The sequence below is a fragment of the Ascidiella aspersa genome, chromosome 1 (assembly GCF_963924565.1).
Source record: "Ascidiella aspersa chromosome 1, kaAscAspe10.2, whole genome shotgun sequence".
NCBI lineage: Eukaryota > Metazoa > Chordata > Ascidiacea > Phlebobranchia > Ascidiidae > Ascidiella > Ascidiella aspersa.
Genome location: NC_139447.1, coordinates 10870446 through 10892842, shown reverse-complemented (window position 1 = coordinate 10892842; position 22397 = coordinate 10870446). Strand labels below are relative to the sequence as shown.

General features: G+C 36.1%; 2 protein-coding genes across 2 annotated transcripts in view; one reads left to right on the top strand and one right to left on the bottom strand.

Annotated features, from left to right (window-relative positions):
- Positions 1 to 2575, bottom strand: part of LOC146167461 (uncharacterized) — a 39111-nt gene extending 36536 nt beyond the window's left edge. Inside the window, exon 1 of the mRNA XM_083380648.1 lies at positions 2301 to 2575. Coding sequence (XP_083236774.1) covers positions 2301 to 2480 — 180 coding nt within the window. The 5' untranslated portion in view covers positions 2481 to 2575. The remainder of the gene's footprint in view (positions 1 to 2300) is intronic.
- A 13401-nt stretch (positions 2576 to 15976) lies between these two features.
- Positions 15977 to 17660, top strand: LOC146167460 (charged multivesicular body protein 2b-like). The gene has a single exon (XM_083388873.1). The coding sequence runs from the start codon at positions 16019 to 16021 to the stop codon at positions 16646 to 16648; it is 630 nt and encodes a 209-aa protein (XP_083244999.1). The 5' UTR covers positions 15977 to 16018; the 3' UTR covers positions 16649 to 17660.
- The last annotated feature ends 4737 nt before the right edge of the window (positions 17661 to 22397 follow it).

Here is a 22397-nt window from a genome sequence, read left to right as displayed (position 1 = left end):
TGGTACAAATCCACATTTACAATATATTTTAAAAATTTATTACTTCATGAATATTTTTACATTATTTTTTTGTTTGTTTTATATATATATATTTGTGTTTACAATAACCCGGCCTCAAATCCCGTCAATCTGCAAGAAACATGGTTTATATCCACGTACAGTTGTACACCCTTTTTCATGACATCTTTGTAAGGCTACGAATAATTACACGGTCATCTACAAGGCTTGAAAATGATTTAATACACTGGTTGTTAAGTATGTGTGATGGTTTCTTAACACCTGCTCTTTAACAACAAAAAACCTCTACATAAGTATACTAATGGAAGAATGTTGTTTTATTCGCACGTTAAAATGTATTGGAGGGCGGAAAAATTAAAGTCGAAATAACTTTAATTCGAATTAACGAATTCCGAAAAAAAAAACCTTCGGACGACTGACGATTGCTTCCAAGAAGGCTCCCTACTCCCTTTGAGCCCCTCAGATTGACCACTATAAATGGTAAAGAAACAATGGACCAAGCCCTATTGCACGGCTGATGCGAGGCTAGGCTTGAATTGGTCTACGCGTCGCGCTGATCAGGTAAGCGATTGGCTCAATTGCATTGCAATCAAGGCGGGCATGTAAAAGACGTTCAGCGTACTCCCAACTTCGTACTTGCACCTACAGCGCGAAAAGCGTCGCACACAGCAAGCACTACGACACGTTTGGGCTCTGCATTGTGCTAGGACGGAAGGCGGGCGAGCCAATCAGCTTACAAAGCGGAAGAGCGCCTTCGGATTTCGGGCGAACATTTGGAACGAAGGCTGAAGGCGGTGGAGGGAGAAAATCTCCTGCAGTTGGTGCACGTTTTGCAAAATATTCGAGTAGGCATTCACGTTTGAAGCAGGCTAAATCTAGGCCTAATACTCCGTAAAACCTGTGGCACCTTTGATAATATAAACTGAGGCAAATCGAGGTGTTTACAACCAAAGGATTAAAGTGACTCTTTCCTGGGGTAATTTTGCCATTGATAACGGTACGGCTAAGAGCAAGTTTTGTTAGCCTTCCCATAGCCTTTATTAAAATATTTGTTTGTGAGTTATAATATTTTCTTTCATATTATTTTTCCTTTTTTTCCTAGCCGCCCGCTTTTAGCTTACAGCGCGTTTTATTATTAGTGGGATAAAAGATAAAAGGGCGTATCTTTATGGAATACCAAACCATTGGCTACAGGTTTCTGCTTGTCGATCACTGTTCCGCTGACGCGTTTGCAAGTTAGGCGAAATATATATTCCCATGTTTAATTTACGTCACAGATAACAGCACGCCGAATTAATCCCGGCAAAGCGAAGTCATTAAAAAACTGCCAGGAAAACGAAAATCTTGCAATTAGAAGAAAATAAGCTTTTTTCTAACAACAGTTAGACTAAAATACGTCTAGGGATGTGCGCAACATTTCTTACGCCCCCTGTGGATTGGGCATCCTTAAACCGCAGTTCGTATTTCTAATGCCCAACTGCGTCAATGGCGAAGGCGGTATATAGGGCAAGAACACGTGGTCTCCGCGTCCTTCCATCTTGGCGGTTTGGCTCGAAGCGTCACAACAAACCAATTCATTTTTCTTCGAATCACCGCCAATCGTAAGTGGGAAACCAATCAGAATATTGGCTGCAATGTTACAACAGGTCGCAACGATCTAGCAACGTATTTCGACCCGATTTCAGGGACACCGGGCAGCCTTATTCATATCGTGACGCATTTCTATGTGGACCACAACAACGGTAACTCGGCTATTGTCTTCCGATTCTCTGAACAATTAAAGGTAGGATAAATGGGCATCGGATGAACACTATTCCAAGCGACATTCTTATCTCTAGAGACTTGGAAACAATTTAGAACAGGGATGAACAATGTGTTATATGTCACATGTGCAAACAGTACAAGTGACATATAATCAAAACAACAGCTATTGATATTTAGTAAGTGTGTGCTAAATCATCAATGCTACACAATTTTACCAGAAATTAAACATAATATTTACTAAGAGCTTGTTTCTTATAGGAAAATATGTTAACTGTATATTTCTTAAATTAGGACCAAAGACATATACTGTACTGTGTAACACAGTTAGAACATTTTGTAAGACAATTAAAATAGTTACAGTAACATAAATAAATATGTTTTATGCTGATTTGCTTTGATAGGAGCAGCACAATATCAACCAGGTATAATATAATACCAGAGTCACAAAAAACACACAAAAATAAGGTTCACAGTCGATAAACACATTGAATACGGTTTAAGCAAAACAATCTGCTTACCAAAATCACCAGGAAGCAAAGGCACACGATGGGAACTAGGACAGACATGAGTACAGAGTTAGAGTTGTTCTCCTGCAATGGCGGAGGGCCTTCATCTTGAAAAATTGGATGTTCCAATACCTCGGGAGGGGGAGCGGAAAGTACGGGGTCATGAAGAGGATCCTTTACATGTGGTATCATGATCTGTGGATCACCATGATTTATAGTTGCTTGATTTTATTGAATACATAAATCCAGAAGAATGTAACGCAAATTTTTGTTTTTCAGTAACATACCTGGTGCTGATATACTATAGTGCAGTGTTTCTCAAACTTTTTTCACACTGACCCAAATAGTAAAGATGAGTTTAAAAGTGTAGTTTTGGCAAACCACTTCTCTTTACTGAACTTTTTGCAAGCTTAAAGTGATCCCCAAAATATAATACAGTAGCGTTCAGAATTTAAAATTTAATCAATATGGGTCACGTCTCCATAATGCTTCCACAATTAATTTTTTTTGAGAAATCTTGCTACAATCAATCTCAATAAATCTAACCATATTATTTACTGCAGTCAGCGACCAAAACAAATTTAACAGCGGCCCATTGAGAAACACTGTTGTCTAGCTCTTATGGAAGTTACAAATTAAAGTAACCATATTCCTAAAGTTTTAAATATTCTATTTTTTTTTGTTTCTAAATATTCCATTTTTGTTTGTTAGTGTTGCTTATGCAGTCACCCAGGAAGATAGTAAACTTAAGTAGTTTCTAACTATCGAGATAGGTGTCCACGAATTCAATAGACATATATATATGATTAATTAATTGGTACATTACAATGAATAAAATTTAAGACTTTGATGTTCAAGAAAACCTACCACATTTGATCGAGAGAGATTGCGAGCTTGAAAGGGCTCTTTTGTAAATGGAAGGATCTTGTCGGGCAAATTTTTCAGGCTCATGGTGACTGACTAGCACAACCCAAATTCAATTGCAAGAAACATTAAAAACACACTATATTCTATCATTATCTGCCAAAAAAGAAATAGGTTTATTTCTTTAAAATTGTAATATGTATGCAGTAAAGCAAAGAAGATTTTATCACTTCATGAAAAAAATAAATAATTAAATCATACATCACCAGGACCTTGAATGTCAAACTTGAACTTATTTAAGCAGAGATGTATTTTTGTAAATACTTGACGATACACTTTATATATCACACAGTTTTTTCAGTTCGGTATCAATATAAAAAAAAGCATTTTATAACTAGGCTACTTACATTTTACAACTGATTAATTATAAAAAAGCAAGGACGTACTATGACACAACAATGCATCTTCATGACCGTGACGGCGTGACGTAGGTCTATAAAACGCCAAGGGATAATTTCCCAAACATTTAATGAATTCTAATTTAGTTAAAATTGATTTTATTTGTTAAGCTTTACATTCCAAAATTTTGCACTGTTATAACATTTGAGATGCTAAAGCTATTAGCTAAGCAGGTATAAACAGCAGCACACCTTGACCCATCAACGCAAGCCTGTATTCTGTGGCAGGTGAGCCCTGACAGTTTTAAAAGCAATTTGTGTGCACCACTGAATTAGTAAATTACTCACCTAAATTTTGGAAAAAAACATCTGATATCTCAAAGTAAAGAGCCATGCCCATATGAAATGCAGACTCAACTGGTTAGCAATTTCGGTCGCCGCGGCTAGTAAACAAGCATTGCAAGAAGTTTCATTGCAAAATATTGATGCATAATTAAAAATAACATTTACCAGTAACGCGATTCTCTACCGGTTCCGATAACACGCAAAGTAAACTTGATACTTCGGAGGCCTACTTTATACTACAACACTTCTATTCTTGCCCGCCAACTGTGTGATAATGTAGTCATTGATCCGTGTAAAATGAACACTAACCATGTCACTCATCCGTGACACGTGTCAGTACACTGTTTTAGGACTTCTATGCTGATTTTGCATTTTGTACAAACTTGAACACATTAAGAGGGAAAAGTCTAAATTATTGTTTTCTGGCGACTGCAAAATTTGACTAAATTCTCGAAAACCCTGGCTTACTTGTAAAACGCATACTAATAAAACTAGAAAGCTGTCATACTTTGATTTATTCTGAAAAAATAAAAAGGCCGAAATCGCCCTATTGTACTTTGAGGTATGGCATTAATCTGTTTTTAGCTTTAGCTATGGAAATGAATCATCTGCATTCGCGCGTAAGGTAAAAAAGGAGTTTGAGTTCTACATGCGTAACATTTTTTTGTTTCCCGCAAATATACAATATTATTGTAATATTTAAATAGCTCTTGCCGTTTGACTATATACATTGCTTACATTTTTGATCCAAATTAATGTATTTATATTATATTTAGCCTGCCGGTTTATACGTGTCAAACATTTGTAAAATTCTATATTTTAAGGCGTAGAGTTGGCGTCTTTACTTACCAACATCTTATTTTAATACCTTTGACTACAAATACTAAACGTAGTTCTACATTTTCTAAAAAAAGTACGTTTTTAAGTTGAACCACATAAGAAAGTAGACCGTGTCAAATATTTAGGCTACATAATATGTAAGATAATAAGAAATCCCACGATACAATATGCTTCAAAAGTCTTTTTAAGTTACAATTATGTTGTATCCCGTTTTGACTGAATCATTTCTCCTATCCCCAAACTTAAACGAAATTACTAAACTTTTAACCTACTTTGGCACAAAATATCTCGATCGGACATGATAAGCTGGATTATTTAAAAATACTCGTTTTATAACATCACAATATGACGTAACAGGCAGATCGCGCAAACGTTTTTCGCGTATTAATAAAAAAAACACGGATTTAGATAACCCTATTAGCCTACGACAGGGGTTCTTAAATTGGGGTCAATGGACCCCTCGGGGTCCGTGAATTAGTTTTGGGGGTCCATGAAGGCCTAATTGAAATATTAGTGTATATTTAAAACGTAGAAAAAGTAATCCTTTTTCCAAGAAAACAGTTTAATTAAAAACAAAACGGTTTGCACTTACTGTATTTAGATTCTATTTCGCTTTTACTTTGTTTAGACCGAAATCAGATTTAAGAAGTTTATTTGTATTGTGACGTCAATTTAGGACGTCATGTTTTAGAATTTTTTTGCCTATCGTGGTCCACACGAAGCCAAATAAAATTTTACGGGTCCGCGCTACAAAAAGTTTAAGAACCCCTGGCCTACGATGAAGTAATTGAAAAAAACATACTGTTTCAGTTTTGCAATGAAAAAAACATATCTAATTTAGTTCTCAACAACGAAAGTATATACGTTATTCAGCAAATTATACATTCGCAAATCAAATATAGAAAGCCTTTTAGAAACCACGTGCTTCATTTTGATATCACATTTACCATACATACCAAATACGTCTAACATAAAACCAAATAATATTTTTTTTTTGAGCCGTCATTCCACACTGGCTATATAATTAAAGTTTTATAGTCAAATTAATATCAACAAATTCCCCTACAAAAAGCGACATTAGTTATATCTTATCCTATTAGTTGTCAAGTCCCTATGCTAGCTTCCCCACATTTTTAATAAATATTTTTATTTGCTTCCTCTGTAGGAATGGTTCCAACCTCGAGCGCAACAAAAGATCATATATCTCTCTGAATATTTCAGACCGCTTCGTGCACGTTTTGTAATTACCGCCTACATACCAGGACTGTCGCAATGCTAGTCGTGACCAGAATTGGCAAATACTGCCAATGTTCCAGCAAACCATTAAGGGCAAATTCCGAGAAAGGAAGAAATCTTTAGTTAAATCGGAAACCAACAAATGCCAAAACATGTCCAACTATATGGCCGTCAAAACTGTTGTTGGTTGCTCAGTTTTCTGTAGTCTGTTTCGCATTTTTGTCTTGTCATGTTTGTTTATTTATTTGCTACCTTTTATCTTCACATGTTTGTTTTTACACGTATACACACCAAAACGATGCATGCCGATTTGTTTTTAATGACAGTAGGCCTATTTGTTAACTAAATAATCTAAAAGAAAAATCTGTCATTTTATTTGGATAATCATAGTTGTTCCTTTTATATTATGAAAAACGATTTCCCACAAATTTGTTTTCTTCAAAGATTTGGAACAATTTATTTATAACAACCCAATGCATATGTAATCGAAGTACTACTTTGTTTAAGTTCACCAAACCAAAGGCAAAATAAATACACGCAATAACATAAGCATATATAAGAAAACAAAATAATTTAATTGAAACAGTTTCTGAACTTTAAAAAATATAGTGACATCTGAATAAATTAGCGGTTCTTAAACTTTTGCATTTTTTCCTAAAGTGCATATTTTTTCTTTAACAACACCAACCAACATAAATCTATACATTGCCAACCAAGGATAAACAAGGAAGAAAGAACACACATGGCATGTCTCGCACACCGGTTGTAGGCTACAGTGCTGTCCGACTAGTTTGCAGTTGACATAGGCTCTATACATATCCTCTAAAGTCTAAACCAAACTAAAGAGCGGTATGATTGTTGCTTGTAATAAAATGAAAGATAGCTCGTGGTAACACCAAGAAAAAAACTCATTTTTTTCCTCACGCAAGTTTCCCTGTGTATTTGGTACAAGTTTTGGACTTTTAAAATCATATTTACATTCCAAAAGCCCGTGCGTCCAATTGCACTTTCTAAAATGAAAAAAGTAAAGCTATTCGTTTATTGACAAGTTCATTTATTTCAACAGTTTGGGAACTGGTTGGGGAGGTGATGGCTACGCTCTGTTGAAAAGAGGAATTAACCTTTACACGATTGGACAAAAGTGGTGTTATACTCGAGTGAAGCCCGTAAAAAAACATCAGAAGATTGCAGTATACTGTAAAGAAAAGATTTAATAGTCCAATTGCACTTCTCGTACAGATATAAAACTAGAAAAACTTCACTCCAGTCTTGCCCCGGCTACGCCTTACGATGGCTGATCAGATTAAAGTTTGTGGAAACAATACACCTATAAGATAAAAAATACAGCGCGAACCGAGGCGGATAATAAGAACAAAAATGCATTTTATTTTACTTGGTCTATGGATAACATCTTCGCGGTTGAAAACAATTGTTTTATTGTTTAGACCAGCGGTTCCCAAACTTTTTTAAAAATTTTGCCTGGCGGACCCGTTGCAATTATTTTGATATTTCGCGGCCCTATAAAATTTCAAGGTTCAGTTGACCCATATTTCTTGTAATACACTAGTGCAGTCACGATTCTTTCTGTAACAACTTTCTAACTCAGGGTGATCCACGGTTGACTGCATCTCGGGCCACAATATTTCTTGCATATTCTTTGCGGGCCACATAAAGTAGGCTAAATGCGTCCCAGGACCGGATCAACGTTTTTTGTTTGGTCGAGGCATGAAATGTTTAAAGATAACGTCACAAAGTAGCATCGAAAGACGGATACGCTCCAGAAACTGGCTTCTGTCGTCGAACTTGTGCGCAAATAAAATCGAATGTTATGAGAATGGGAAAACTGGTGTGCGCGAAGCGCGAAAAATTTGCGTATTTGACAAAAAAATTAATTAGAAGACTGCATTTTATAAGCGTAGAATGTTCGCGTAAAACAGATGTTGCATACTCCACAATCGCTAAATTATAAAGACGTTATCATTTCGCGCAAAAAGGTTTAATTGACCGGATCAATTTGGCTGAAATTGCAACTGGGTTTGGACCACCCTGTTCTAACTAATGCGAACGATTCGCTAAATGTTTCTACTTTCACCTCTGCCGCGGACTCAAGATTGAGAAGCGCTGAAATAAATGCGTTTAACCACATATAACTCAGGTTTCTAATAGCTTCAGAATAATTCCAGTTATATACAACAAACTATAAATTCCAGTTATTTGCTACAAACATGTAATATATAGGCTATTGTTCCCCTACCCGGTCAATATTTTCTACGTAAACAGTTCAATTAAAAATCTAGCAAGCAAAATGCTTCGTGTGTACAAACCAATCGTCCATTTGAATTTAATTAATTTTGCCCAAAAGTCTTGAGTCGATTTAATTACCCAAAACAGTATAGGTTAACAACTTAATAAGCTAAACTTCGTAACTCTAAAGCCTAAAATAAATTATTTTTAAACGTCATTTAGTATCGGATCGTATCGCGATACTTTTTGTCCAAAATATCGCTTATTGGTATCGAAATAAAATGTCAAGTATCGGAATAGCCTATACCGAAGTGTATACTGTATCAAAACGGGGTGTAGATGGGACAAAACATGTACAAAGGCTACCGCATACAAACGATATGCAAAGGGTATATAGATTAGGTAAACATTTTAATCTTATCAGGTTCATTCGGCACCTCGATTCAGGGCCGTCAGCTTTTTTTTACCGATTTTACCAATTACAAATGCAAACTTATTTTTGCTGGATTCTTATTTGATTTCTAGTGTGTTTTCTCTGTTTCCAAAGAATACTTCTAGCCCAGGAGTGCACACCATTTTAGCTGTTTACGGCCGCATGGACGGTCTTTATTTTTCTCACGGATGACAGCAGATTTTTCAGGGATGACGTCAAAAAGTTAAGTCATAACGTGACGTACGTCATAAAACAATTATTTAAAAAAAATATGGTGTTCTCTAACAATCTCGTGCGAAAATAAGCAACTGAAATATAGTCTAATCGCGCAAAACGCCCAAATGACGTCCATGGGTTTAAATTGGTAAAACTTTCAATGCAAACGCAATTTGCTTAGGCACATAAAATAATCGCATATTGTTGAAAATACGGGCATTTATGTTCTAATTTAACAGAAATTGGACTTCGTAGATTTGTTAAAAAAAGTAAAATAGTAGACTACATAACGCCTTAATGATATGAACGGATTTACCTCAAACGGACTAAAACACAATAAAAACAGATAAAAGTTCGCGCGATTTGCGAAAAAAAAATGTATTTAGGCTACATAGTAGAAGTTGGCGAAAAATTCCTTTTTGGGGAGGGAGGACATGACTATAGGTGGACCCCTGGATCCAACCCTGCTAGCAGTCACAAAGCTATTCGCCAAGCTGATGACCAGCAATTGAAGACTATAAATGCCTTCTCTTTTTACCCCTGTTTAAAATTCCAATTTGTGTTTCGGTAAACACAGGTATGTAGCCTATAAACGTGTCATACAGCCACCAACACCTGTATTTTCCTTAACAAGTGCACGGCCGCAAAAGTTATAGTCATTGATCGCCACCGTGCGGCAGCAAATTGTGCACCCCTGTTCAGTGTTGTAATGACTTAAGTCAATGACTTGATTTAAGTGCACTTAAGTCACTGCTTTTAAATGACTTGACGTGACTCAAGACTCAAGTCAAGTATTTTTTTTATTAAAATTGAGCTATTTGTCCAAATTTTTGCACAAAAAACAAAATGCTTGCTCTATGTTCCCTTTTCCTTAGTTTTTAGTTCAGTTATTGTTCATAATCATACGAGTTAAAATTCTAATGGGCTTAACGTTTTATTTTTATGACAAGGACATGACTTGAAGTTGACTTGCTCTAATTATGACTTGACTGGGACTTGACTTGCGCAACTGATGACTTGGACTTGACTTGTTATTTATTCGAAAAGACTTGACTTGGACTTAAGTTATTTTACAAATAACTTGACTGGGACTTAAGTCTTTTTAAAATGACTTGTTTACAACACTGGCCCTGTTCCCTGTTTTAGCCCAACGGCAAACTTGCACTACGGCACTCTTTATAATGAAAATAATGTGTAGAAGCCATTTTGTCATATTGTGTTTACACAGAGAATTTTTGTTTTTTAATCGATGTGTCGTAACGGAAAATTTTCAGTAAAAATCTATGGCCTAAATTCTTTGTAACCATATTCTAATGTTTACGTTACTCCTTGCAGCCAATGTGCAAACGATAAGCGGAAAGTTTTCGGTAAAATTCCGTTACGTAGATTTCTTGCAACCACATAATATTTGCAGCGAATTTGCAAAATTCAAATTGTTGACACCAATTTTTATGCGTCAAGTTATTTACATCCGTTTTTTTGTATATGTTTCAAAACACCGCGGTCTGAACATTAGTCGGTTTCCCCGGTTGTGTGATTTTTAAACTGTTGACATTTTAACTGCAGACAGAGGCTGTTTCGCAATCGCATTTTGACGTAAAATTTGTATGTTTCGCGTCAGAAATAAGTGTGAAAAAGGTTTAGACCACGCCTTGTTATCACGTGATATTTTGTTAAGTATTATAAGAATTAATGACGTAAATCTTTCTTTATCGCAGAAATTTTCTTAACTGATTCTCGTCTATAAATAGCGTGTTCAATCAATATGAAAAGGGAGAGAAAGAGATAGAGGCTTTTATAGCTTCTACTCAGACAGCAACTTGAGTGCTTTTGTGACTGAACCAGAGAGAGGCTTTTACAGCTTTGACTGAAGACAGCAAAAATTGACTGTTCATGTATCTGAACTAAAGGAAAGAATTGGACCTGAATGGCCTCACGAAGACAGGCCATCTCAAATCTTGTAGGAGTGTGGTCGATTCATCTTGGCAATTATATAAATGAAGACTCATTTAACCGACCCACACCCTCCACAATTGGCGCGACCCGAGTGAGGATCGAAGAACCCATTAACTGACCCATACATCCCCACAAAAATTGATGCCCGCGTGTGACGAACGAACCACCTGCAAACTACTTTCCCAAGAAGACTGAAGAAACGAAGCTCAAAGAAAAAAATATGTGCCTTAATCTGTATGGACCATATACAAACAGCCGCATAAAAACTGTCATGTTTGGAACTTGCAAGAAGCCAGCTTTAGAAGAAAATAATCTCATCGAAAGATACGTGAAGAGACGCTCCATAGCGTCAGCAAAGCATTTGCTTGGAATTCGAAACACGAAATACAAACAAGCGTTGCCGATAAAGACATCACCACTGTTTGGAATCATGGAAAACGAAACGGAATTATGGATTTCACAATAACTGATTCTGCCTAGTTTATCAGGTGAAAATCTATTATACTTTTAATATATATATATATAATTATTAAAATACCGACCGAAAGGTCTGTAAATTGTTTATGCGACATTTTTTTTGAGCCATTCAAATGTGTCCAAATTTTGCCCGCGTCAAAGCACGCGTAGCGGAAATACTTCGTAAAAGCATAGTAATGTCATTCACAAGCGAAAAATATGCTTCAACTCGTGTAAGTCTATAAACACGACTTTAGGGATAAAACCCTGCTCGCTTTCGTAATGTGTTAAATGTTTTATGTAAATGTTTTCAATGCATCGCTTGCCTTCGTGCTTTTCAAATGCAACCCCAATTAAATAGGCGTAAATCAAACAACTTCCGTAACGGCACTCTACGTGGAAACTGAACTCGTTTCCAACCGCATTTTCCCTTCCTAAAACAAACAGCGTTTCTATAAACGGATCCGCAGCTACTTATAAAACGCAAGCCAGTCAAAATGACTAATTTTAAGTGTACACTTCTATACGTCTAATATATTATATCTCATGAACCATTTTGTGAAACTCACTCGCAAAAGCTTACTATTTTAACACGGATTGCCAGTACGCGTTAAGACACTTGACCCTACCTAAAAAGTAGCTTGTTCATCTGTAAACTTACGCCCAAGGCGTGCCTGGCTTACAAGGCTTAGTTGCCACTCGATCGCTTTTGAATATGTTGGTAAGCTAGCAACCGACAAACCCATTAGCGGTGTTTCCGTAAGTCATCGCTTTTCAACGTCGGTACTTAATCCCTCCAAGCGAAATGTAAAGCAAAAATTCTACGTTTCCAGATAAATTTCACTTATCTTTTCAAAAGAATACATAGCATACGCATTAGTTCTCAGCGAGTGCTATAAATGTATTCCGCAAGTTACCAATGATATTCGGTAACGTCAAATATCCTATAGCTTGCTAGGTCACGAGTTTTCATCGCTAACGTGTTGTTGCTACGTTGACCCTAAATATATCATGGTGGTTAATTCTACCATTTCCACGATAAGAAAATCCCCTTATCCGACCAAGACCTATATGTGGTCGCAATTACAAAATAGTTGGATAGAATTTCCAACAACGCCTGTCCTACTTCACAAACCCTAGAGTTGCCACGCCAAAATGAAGTTATGATAAACTTCGACTAGCCAGTCGAATGACGATAACCAATTTCAATGAAAATGCACGTTGCTCGCGAACTGCCCCACAAATGTTCACTTGTTGCAAAATTGTTATAACTATAATCATTGTATGTATCGCTTTTGAAGCGAAGAAATGTAAAAATGTTACCATTATGTATAAGTTACTCTATGTATCGCGTATAATGTAAATTAAATAACCATGTAATCGCTATAAAGTATATGTCATTGTATGAATCGCAAAGAATATAAATTTGAATGAATATATTGCAATAATTAATTGTCTCAAACTTTAAGTGTAACCTGTTGCGCCTATATATATATAAGTATGGAAAATATGTGTGTCTATAACCAAAATGTTAATAACCTAAGTTTGAAGTGTTGCAATAAAAATGTTCCAGACATACGAACACACATCTGCCGAAAAATATTTCGCATTTTTCAGAATACAAAAGCACGTTGGACAGCGAAAGGTCACAGCACAGCGCAGCGCACAATGAATGGCTTTCCGTTGACGTCAAAATTACAACGCACCAAACAGGGAGTTTCCCCTGCTGCCGCACAGATCGCCTGAAGAGCTCAATCCACAGCAATGCAATGGTGTGTCAAGCACACAACAATTTCGAGCAACTCAGCGAACGCTGACATCAAAGTCCTCGGTTGCTAATTCAGGCACCAAAGAGAAAACTTTCTCGAGGAATCAGGAATCTGACTAAAACAATTGCGCAAATGCGTTATGTGATCGAACAATTTTCGCGTCCACGTGTCCACACACATTTCACAAACAAATAACCAGCTTTTAATATGCAAGCTGTTCCAAAATCTAGCGTGGGAATATTTGTAGAAGCCATTTTGTCATATTGTGTTTACACAGAGAATTTTTGTTTTTTAATCGATGTGTCGTAACGGAAAATTTTCAGTAAAAATCTATGGCCTAAATTCTTTGTAACCATATTCTAATGTTTACGTTACTCCTTGCAGCCAATGTGCAAACGATAAGCGGAAAGTTTTCGGTAAAATTCCGTTACGTAGATTTCTTGCAACCACATAATATTTGCGGCGAATTTGCAAAATTCAAATTGTTGACACCAATTTTTATGCGTCAAGTTATTTACATCCGTTTTTTTGTATATGTTTCAAAACACCGCGGTCTGAACATTAGTCGGTTTCCCCGGTTGTGTGATTTTTAAACTGTTGACATTTTAACTGCAGACAGAGGCTGTTTCGCAATCGCATTTTGACGTAAAATTTGTATGTTTCGCGTCAGAAATAGTGTGAAAAAGGTTTAGACCACGCCTTGTTATCACGTGATATTTTGTTAAGTATTATAAGAATTAATGACGTAAATCTTTCTTTATCGCAGAAATTTTCTTAACTGATTCTCGTCTATAAATAGCGTGTTCAATCAATATGAAAAGGGAGAGAAAGAGATAGAGGCTTTTATAGCTTCTACTCAGACAGCAACTTGAGTGCTTTTGTGACTGAACCAGAGAGAGGCTTTTACAGCTTTGACTGAAGACAGCAAAAATTGACTGTTCATGTATCTGAACTAAAGGAAAGAATTGGACCTGAATGGCCTCACGAAGACAGGCCATCTCAAATCTTGTAGGAGTGTGGTCGATTCATCTTGGCAATTATATAAATGAAGACTCATTAACGCAGACCCACCCCCCTCAAATGCCAAGATATCAATAATATGCTCTTTGTAACTGGACGTTTGAAATAAATTTAGCTTATTGCGCCGAAGAACGTTCCGCCTCAAATGTTGCTATTTCTGTTCATCCTTCGCGATGATATAATCTTGCGCGTGATGTTCGACGTTTTAACTATAAATTACGTCATTTGTCAGGTGACAAATGATCGTTCATTCATTCGGAACGACGCTCTTCTCTCTCTCAGTAAATAGCAAACGAAATAACGAATATCAAATCGAAAGAAAATACTTATGCTGAATATAGGTTTGAAAAGCACATTTATGCGAGAATATAATGCAGTATTACTTTCAAGAATGCTTTTAGCGCTGGTCTAGAATGCTACCACAGTGTTGAAACAATTATTAAAGCAACGCACATTATTTTGGGTTACGGTCTGACGTCGGTTAGTGTTTTGGTTAGGGTGAATGTCTTATTATTTAATAATATTGCTTAACGTAACCAAACGCTAACCCGCACCCTAACCCAAATAATGTCCTTTGTGGTTGACGTAGGCAACTGATGGTTCTTAACCTGGGATTTGACTAGTTATTTATTCAAAAAAGACTTGACTTGGACTTAAGTAATTTTACAAATGACCTAACAGGGACTTAAGCCGTTTTAAAATAAACAAATAATGTTTACTGCTAAAAACTATAAGCTGTGTTTGTTAAAAGTTTAAATATACTTTGATTTGTCAGCACATTTAAGCAGCAATTTATTTTTTGACAAATCTTTATACCTGTAACCTATACATTTTGAGCAGCTATAAAAATTATGTGTGTTTGTTCTTTTATGTCTTTCGCAATTTTTTAAAAGTGTACTGACCTATGATATACTGCACCAAAATGGCATATCGGGGTTCAAATAAAAGTTTCACCAGAATTAGTCTTTGCTTTGGATATGAAATCTATATTTGATATAGCACCCTTCCCTTAAATGACCAAGGTCTTTATGGGGTGTTGTATATGTTTTTATTGGTATTATTAGTTTAGGCCACTGTGCAAAGTATGCAGACAACACCTGCACCATCAAAAAATGAATATCCATTCGATTTTTTGCCATTCTGTGTAGTAGCGGGGCACTTTTGACTTTAGTTGGACGTCCGCGCACCCACTCCATCTCGTTAAGATCTGCCATATTTTACAGATAGGGTCATGGGCACCTGGAAGACTTGGTTGATTTGGTATACTATAGAAGTTTCCTGAGATGAAAATGTTTTCATATTATGTTTTATTGCACATTCCAAGTTGCCCTAAAAATATAACTTAGCTAGACGAATTCAATTTCAGTCTGAAGAAATAGGATTCACACAAATGTTAAGAAGTAAAAAGTAACAAAGCTACAGCAAATATTTTCATGGTTTCAAACGAATTTGGAAGAAGCCCCATGCTGTATTGCTATAATGATTATACTTTAACTTGGTTTTAACAATAGTGCCTTGCTCAACAAATGGGGAACAATTGTGATAACTTGATCTAAGTTTAGTGCCTTTTTACGAATATTAAATATTTGGGTATATTTTGTTATTTTTAAACCCAAGTGGGGTAATGTAAATCTGTTATGGGTCATTTGATGGCCGCGAGTCGGTTGTTTACCACCCCTGCCATATAGCATTGTAGGGTGTGTAGGGTCAGCATTGTTGTACACTTTCCATAATTGAATTTGATTTTTTTATTTTACCTACATTTACTTAAAAGAAAATTTTTTTCTACACTATTCGTTGTATATTTGGATAGCACTCCTAATTGTCATAAGTATAAGGGTTCGGTGCATCTAACAGCCAGGCAGCTTTTGCAAACCTTTTAAATCTTTATTTTATGTATGTTTAGGCTTTTAAATAAACCCTGTAACTGTTAGGTCCCAGTTAGACCTCGCAATGTTTGGAAAAAAGAAAACAGTCGAGCAGCAAATGAAGGAACAGGACCGACAGCTCCGTCGTGCTCAACGAGACATGAGTCGGGACAGGGGAAAATTGGAACAAGAGGAGAAAAAAATCGAGATGGAAATCAAGAAAGCTGCAAAGGCAGGCAATAAGCAAGCATGCACTGTTCTCGCCAAACAACTGATGAACATCAGAAAGCAAAAGACAAGATCGTACGCCACCAGTTCAACCATATCTGCTGTGGGCTCGCAGACCAAGGCGATGCATTCGAACATGAAAATGGCCAAGGTAATGGGCACCACCGCCAAGACAATGGGCCAGGTTAACAAACAGATGGACCCTCAGAAAGTTGCACAGACCATGCGCGAGTTTGAGATGGCAAACACCAAAATGGAGATGAGTGAAGAGATGATAAATGACACGATGGACGATGTCTTGAATGAATCCGGTGATGAGGAAGAACAGGATTCGATTATCAACCAGGTGTTGGGAGAAATTGGCATTGAGATGTCCAGCAAGATCAACAGTGTTTCTGTGCCGGGCAATAAACTGGACGAAGGCACTTCTGCCGAGTTTGATGACATTGAGAGTAGACTTAATGCTTTGCAAACGCCTGGAGTATAAAAAAGCTAATTGCTCTGCTCAATTGGCTACATATCGCTATGTTTACATGCACTTGAAGATTTGGAATACTGAGTGCAGTAACTGTGTTTCCGATTCAAAGATAAAATCACTTGTTTTAAATAATACCACTGGTTTTGAAGGGTCAACCCTTCTCAACAAAGAAAATATGCTTTGGTTTTATATTTAGATTTTACAAATATTAAGTATATGTGATATTATTTAGACTAAAAAGCAGTATAGTTTCTTTTTATAATATGCACTGCATTTATATAGTTTAAATATATCTGTTATTGTTTCCTATTTTTCTTTCCATACTTAGTTTTAAGATTGCAGACATGAAGCTGAGCAGGAAAAGCTTCAGTGTAACTTTGATAACCTCTTTGTCTAATAACTTTGTCTAATACTATTATCTAATATATTTTTCACAGAAATATTTTTTTAAATAGTAAAAGTTTGCAAGTAATATGTTTTACTTAAGACTTCAGATTTGATTCAAGAATACTGTTTCCGTTTTGAGTTGACCAAAGTTGTTTCTAACTATTTTGTGGTTTTGTAATGCAAATATCGATCCTCACTGCTAGATTTTAAAATAAATATTGGCTGAAGGTTAGCAAGCCAAGAAAACAGTAAATATATAAATTTATATAAAAACAATAAAAAAGACTTAAGCCTATTCATGGTATGCTTTGCTAACGCTTAATTTTCAACTTACCTTGTGAAACAAAGTACAAACAGGGCACGGTATGTTCCGAAAATAATTGGAATTTCTGATATTATTTTTAAACAAATTATTATTTTACTGTAGTCTATCTTAATTTTACTTTGCGTTACGTTATTGACTATCAAAAAAACTTGTTACGTTAAGTCGTTTATGTATTTATTTAATTAAGTCTCAAGCCGTAAGTCGTAAATTAAAACAACATCAACACAGTTCGGAAATTAGACCAAAATAGGACCAACACTTACAGTCGTAATACAGTCTAAATCCGTCGGAATAAGGTTTAAATGGCCAGAATTAAGCTAAACAACATTTTTGTCAAACCCCACCCTTAGGTACATCACTAACTCTCCTAATAATTTTAACCCTTACCCCTACCAATCAACCCCCAATAGCCCCTAACAGGGGCAAAAAATCTTGTGCCAAAACAACGGCGCTGGTCAAACGTGGACGGGACACCAAAACGGCCGATACCAGACTGACGGCTCTACCTACAGTTTCAGGCAGGGAGTCGAACCGTTTGACTTTCCGGTTCAGTTTCGGTTCAGGTTCAAGGATTTTTTCGAAATCCGGTTCAGTTCCGTTTTCGGTTTCGAGCAATTTAAAAGTTCCGGTTCAGCTCCGGTTCGACCGTGGTTATTTCAAAACCAGTTCAAAAAGTTTCGGTTCGGATACATTATAAGTTGCGTTAAATTTATAAAATGTAGAGAGTAATCTTTGAATTGCAAGTCATTTAATCTAAGTTACGTGACGTATTAAAAAAAGAGCAACTTATTATTGAAATATCTAAAAAATAAAAATATCAACGTTGTTTTAATCAATATTTATAATTTTTGTCATAAAATTTCGAACATGTCGTAACTTAAATATGTAAAAAGAGGTTGTGACGTCATGCTGGAGTGAACCGCTTTTGTTTCCAGGTTCGGTTAAGGTTTATTATGTTCTTTCAAATTATTCGGTTCAGTTCCGGTTCGGCTCCCTAAATTCTTACAAAAAATGGTTCAGGTTCGGTTCGGATAAAATTGACCGAAAACCGGTTCGGTTCCGGTTCGACTCCCTGGTTTCAGGCGTTATTTCGGCCTAATTTCGATTAATTTAAGACGTATTTCTGTAGGTTTTGGTCTTATTTAAACGGATCTTATTCTGTCATGAATATTACAGCGAATTTGACTTTATTAGGTCACTGGGCTTAATGCTATGGTATTATAGATTATCCTGCTTTAGTTGCTTTGTAGGTCTTATTGTATGTTCCCGTATCTATACCATGGGGCGGCCAACCTACGGCCCACCAATGTTCATCATCCGACCCGCCACCTCTTTTACAGACCATTCCTTATATTTTTTTTGGCTATTTTTATCACTAAATTCATAAATTGTAAAAACTTGTTTATACTTCTGGTATGTTTGCGTTTTAAATAAATCTTTTCAGCCTTCAGGGCGCCGTGCATATACTCGGAAGTATAAACAATAGTATATTTATTTTTATTAGGCTTTGCACGAATTTATTGCTACTTTTAAATTTCAACATAAGATCGAAAGTAGGCCTACACCGACCTTATTTAAAATACAACATGAATTAGATTTAACTATTAAACTTATCGCATTTCCCTTAAGTATTCTTACTACGTTGTTATTATGGATGACACCTTGTGGACTAGTGTTTTAAATCAAACAAACGCAAAGTTTTCGCATTTTTCATAAATACTTTACCGCCGGATTCTTAAATATAGTTATCAATTGCAAAGAAATCATGGGCTCGCCCCTGATTAGCGGTCGTAATAAATCACTTAAAAGGATACATTTTAACCGCGGAGACCGTTCTGGGTTTGGATCAGGCTCGCGACTAGTGAAGGATTGCTGACCCCTGAAATGTAGCCTACAAACTATTAAGAATTGAAAGTAGTTGATTTTGAATACATTCTACGCGTGTCGCAAATGTATGGCGTTGAACAATAGCAGTAAAATTGCGTTGTCTTAAGAACACCTTTTTTTTGCACCTAATGTTACCGTTAGCTTTTCTCGAAACAAAGGTTGAAAACGAACTTGATGACTATGCAGCTAAAATAGTCAAGCGTTTTAATGAATCTTTATTATTTGTATACAGCTAGAGTTGTTAATAAACGTGAAATCGATCCGTCAGGGGGCGTTCGTAAGGTAATAATTTTAAAAATATTTAAAAAAATATTCCTTTGATAGCTCAGTTGGTATAGAGCGTTGAACTGTAGCGGGCAAAAAAGTGTCAATATTTTGATATCATATGTTTGGGATCATTTCTTTAGAATGTATCTTGGAAACATCATTCAAGCAATTCCTACGGACGCAAAAAACATGGGGTTTAGTTGTTTTTCAACGTTAATTAGGCTACTGGCTTAGTGACGACATCCATTTTTGTTATTGGCCGAAAATTCGAATTGCTGAAATTGGTCTCATTTATATTGAATTTAACAAAAAAGTCTTTGACCAAAGTGATAAAACGCATTGATGGCGCCATTAGGGCGTCATAAACAAAAAATATGACATCAATTTTGCAACTCAGCATAGGCACTTAGTACAGCTGTTTCGATAAGTAGAAAAAGAATTAGCCAACAAATGCAAAAGATGAATTTTGTAACTTTATGATATAATGCATGATATAACGTGAAGGTGGAATTAAATTATTGACTTTGGTGACCGCTAAGAAATTTTAGGCAACTTTAAATATTTTAACTGCAGTAAGTACTTAATGCTAATTCTCTTCTGCAATGACAGAAGCAGGGTTGTGGATTTGCAGCCGGACTTGAGTAAGATTACTTGCGATTGCCCAAGTCCCAAGACCAACCGAGCGCCTGCAAAGTAGCTACTAGCAAGTTCGGTACCGCCGCACACTCTAAATAAATCGTGAAGGTGGAATGGCAAAGAGTAAAATGTTTCCACCCATGTTATCACGTTTCGACACTCCTTTGAGTCGATTGACCCTAGTTACGATGGGTGGAATAAAGGGCTGTGGATAAGCTGAGCCAAACTAGTGATGAGGTTGATTTGGCTGGAGTCAGACTATAGGGTCTCGGGAGTTTGACTCACTTATTTTGTCGGTCGGACTCGGGTTGTTTATGATGTTGACCACTCCTTTAATAGGAACTATTTCTACACCAACGCTGAGACGCCGGAAATATATCAAATAAACGTTTTTTTTTAGTATAGCAAATCACCATTAGTGGAACGAATGTAAGGAAAACTCGAAGACTGAGAATTGGGACATTTCGCAAAACATCGGTAGAACTTTAAAGACTGTCAACCTCCTTGCGATTATATGACGTAACTGCGTAACGGATCGCACAACTATCAAATGTTCCTGTAACAAACATGGTTTGCAGTAGTCTTCTTTACTGTTGTATGTGGTCAATGCAAGTATTGTTGTCCAAGAAAAAACAGTAGACACTCATCTCAGTGGCACAGACTGATTATAATAATATATTATTACGATGTTGTCGTAATTAATGTTTACTTTTACCCCGAATATAATCAGTTTTAATATAATTTATTTTACATACTTAAAACTGTTACACCATAGTGACTTCATGTCTTGTATCTTTAAGTTACAAACAATGTTTTGTGCTTGCAGAGTTTAGCTCACATGTAGGTGGCAACTCCTAAGTTCCTATGCTATACTGCAAATTTTTTATGACGTCATAACTCGGACATATCGATTTAGTTGAGTTGCCTTTTTTGTTTGCCTTAGTAAATTTTTTATATGACGCCAATCTTGACTGTCTACCAGCATTTTTAATTTTGTAGCCCATTACAAATATGGATGACGTCATTATAACGTCTTAGACACGATATCTTGAGGGGACTTTTTTGTGGAATTTCGTGACACCTCTCTCGCCTACAGTTAAAAAAAACCTCTGTTGCAATTTGTTTGATGTTCCGTTTTTATTTTATTGACTGGCCTACTTCCCTGCATGTTGTGAATGTTTTGAATCAATTAAGCTGGACTTCTTCTATGTTAATGTTTATGTATTGTTATACAGCACATTTAAAACATAATAACTTTAAACAAAACCTGGACATGTCACAATGGGTAACTATCACAATGGGTAACTTACATGATGTTGCCAGGCGCAGTAGTACTTTGGTAACAGGAGATTGGTTCAATACGTAGGGCGTAGGCCTACTTACCAATAGCCAGATCTCGTTTTTAATTGATTTGCGATTGAAAAAAGTCTAATGATAACCTGTTAGCAGACTTGGACAACTAGATTTATTTTAGCTTTTTAAAATTAGGTTAGAATTAAAATTAGAGCATTTTATTTTTTTCAAATTAGATTAGAATTAGAATTACCGAATTCCTAAAAAAACAAAATTTCAACTAGAATTTGAACTAGAATCACATACAACCAATTTAATTTAATTGCAATTTATTCTTATGAGAATGTGAATGGTAAATATGTGTGTGCTAACTTTGAAAGCCTTTTTATGCTTTTTAGACTGTAAAAATTACATACAACTCGTTCCAAACAAAGAGTTTTAATTGAAATTCTGTGTTTCAACTGAGTGACTAAAAATGACGTTGGACAAAGTAGCAGTTTTGGAAAAATCCGAATTAGATTAGAACTAGAATTGGAGCACACAGGCAATTCATAAATTAGATTAGAATTAGAATTAGCCACATTTTGCTCTAATTCAATGAATTAGAAAACTAGAATTATCTAGTTGTCCAAGTCTGCCTGTTAGGTTTGAATAGGCACTAGAAGGGCTTATGCACAGCACGAATAGGCACTAGAAGTGCTTATGCACAGTCGTAGCCTACATTGACTGCTTAACAAACAAGATGTTTTTTTAAAAAAACTTAAAGCTGGAAAAACAAAGTAATAGGTGAACCATTCCTACGAAAATCGTCTAATATACTTTATCAGTCAATATATTAAAGAATGTGTTACTCTCTCGACTTGTGCACCCCATGGGTCCGCGAGCTCCCGTTTAAGAACCACTGCATTAAACTGTGTAGAACAGGGTATAGGCAACCTACGGTCCGCGTTTCAGATCCCGTCC

Bases quoted from the DNA above. Each gene is read 5' to 3' on its own strand.
- LOC146167460 (XM_083388873.1), top strand. From the start codon at position 16,019: ATGTTTGGAAAAAAGAAAACAGTCGAGCAGCAAATGAAGGAACAGGAC.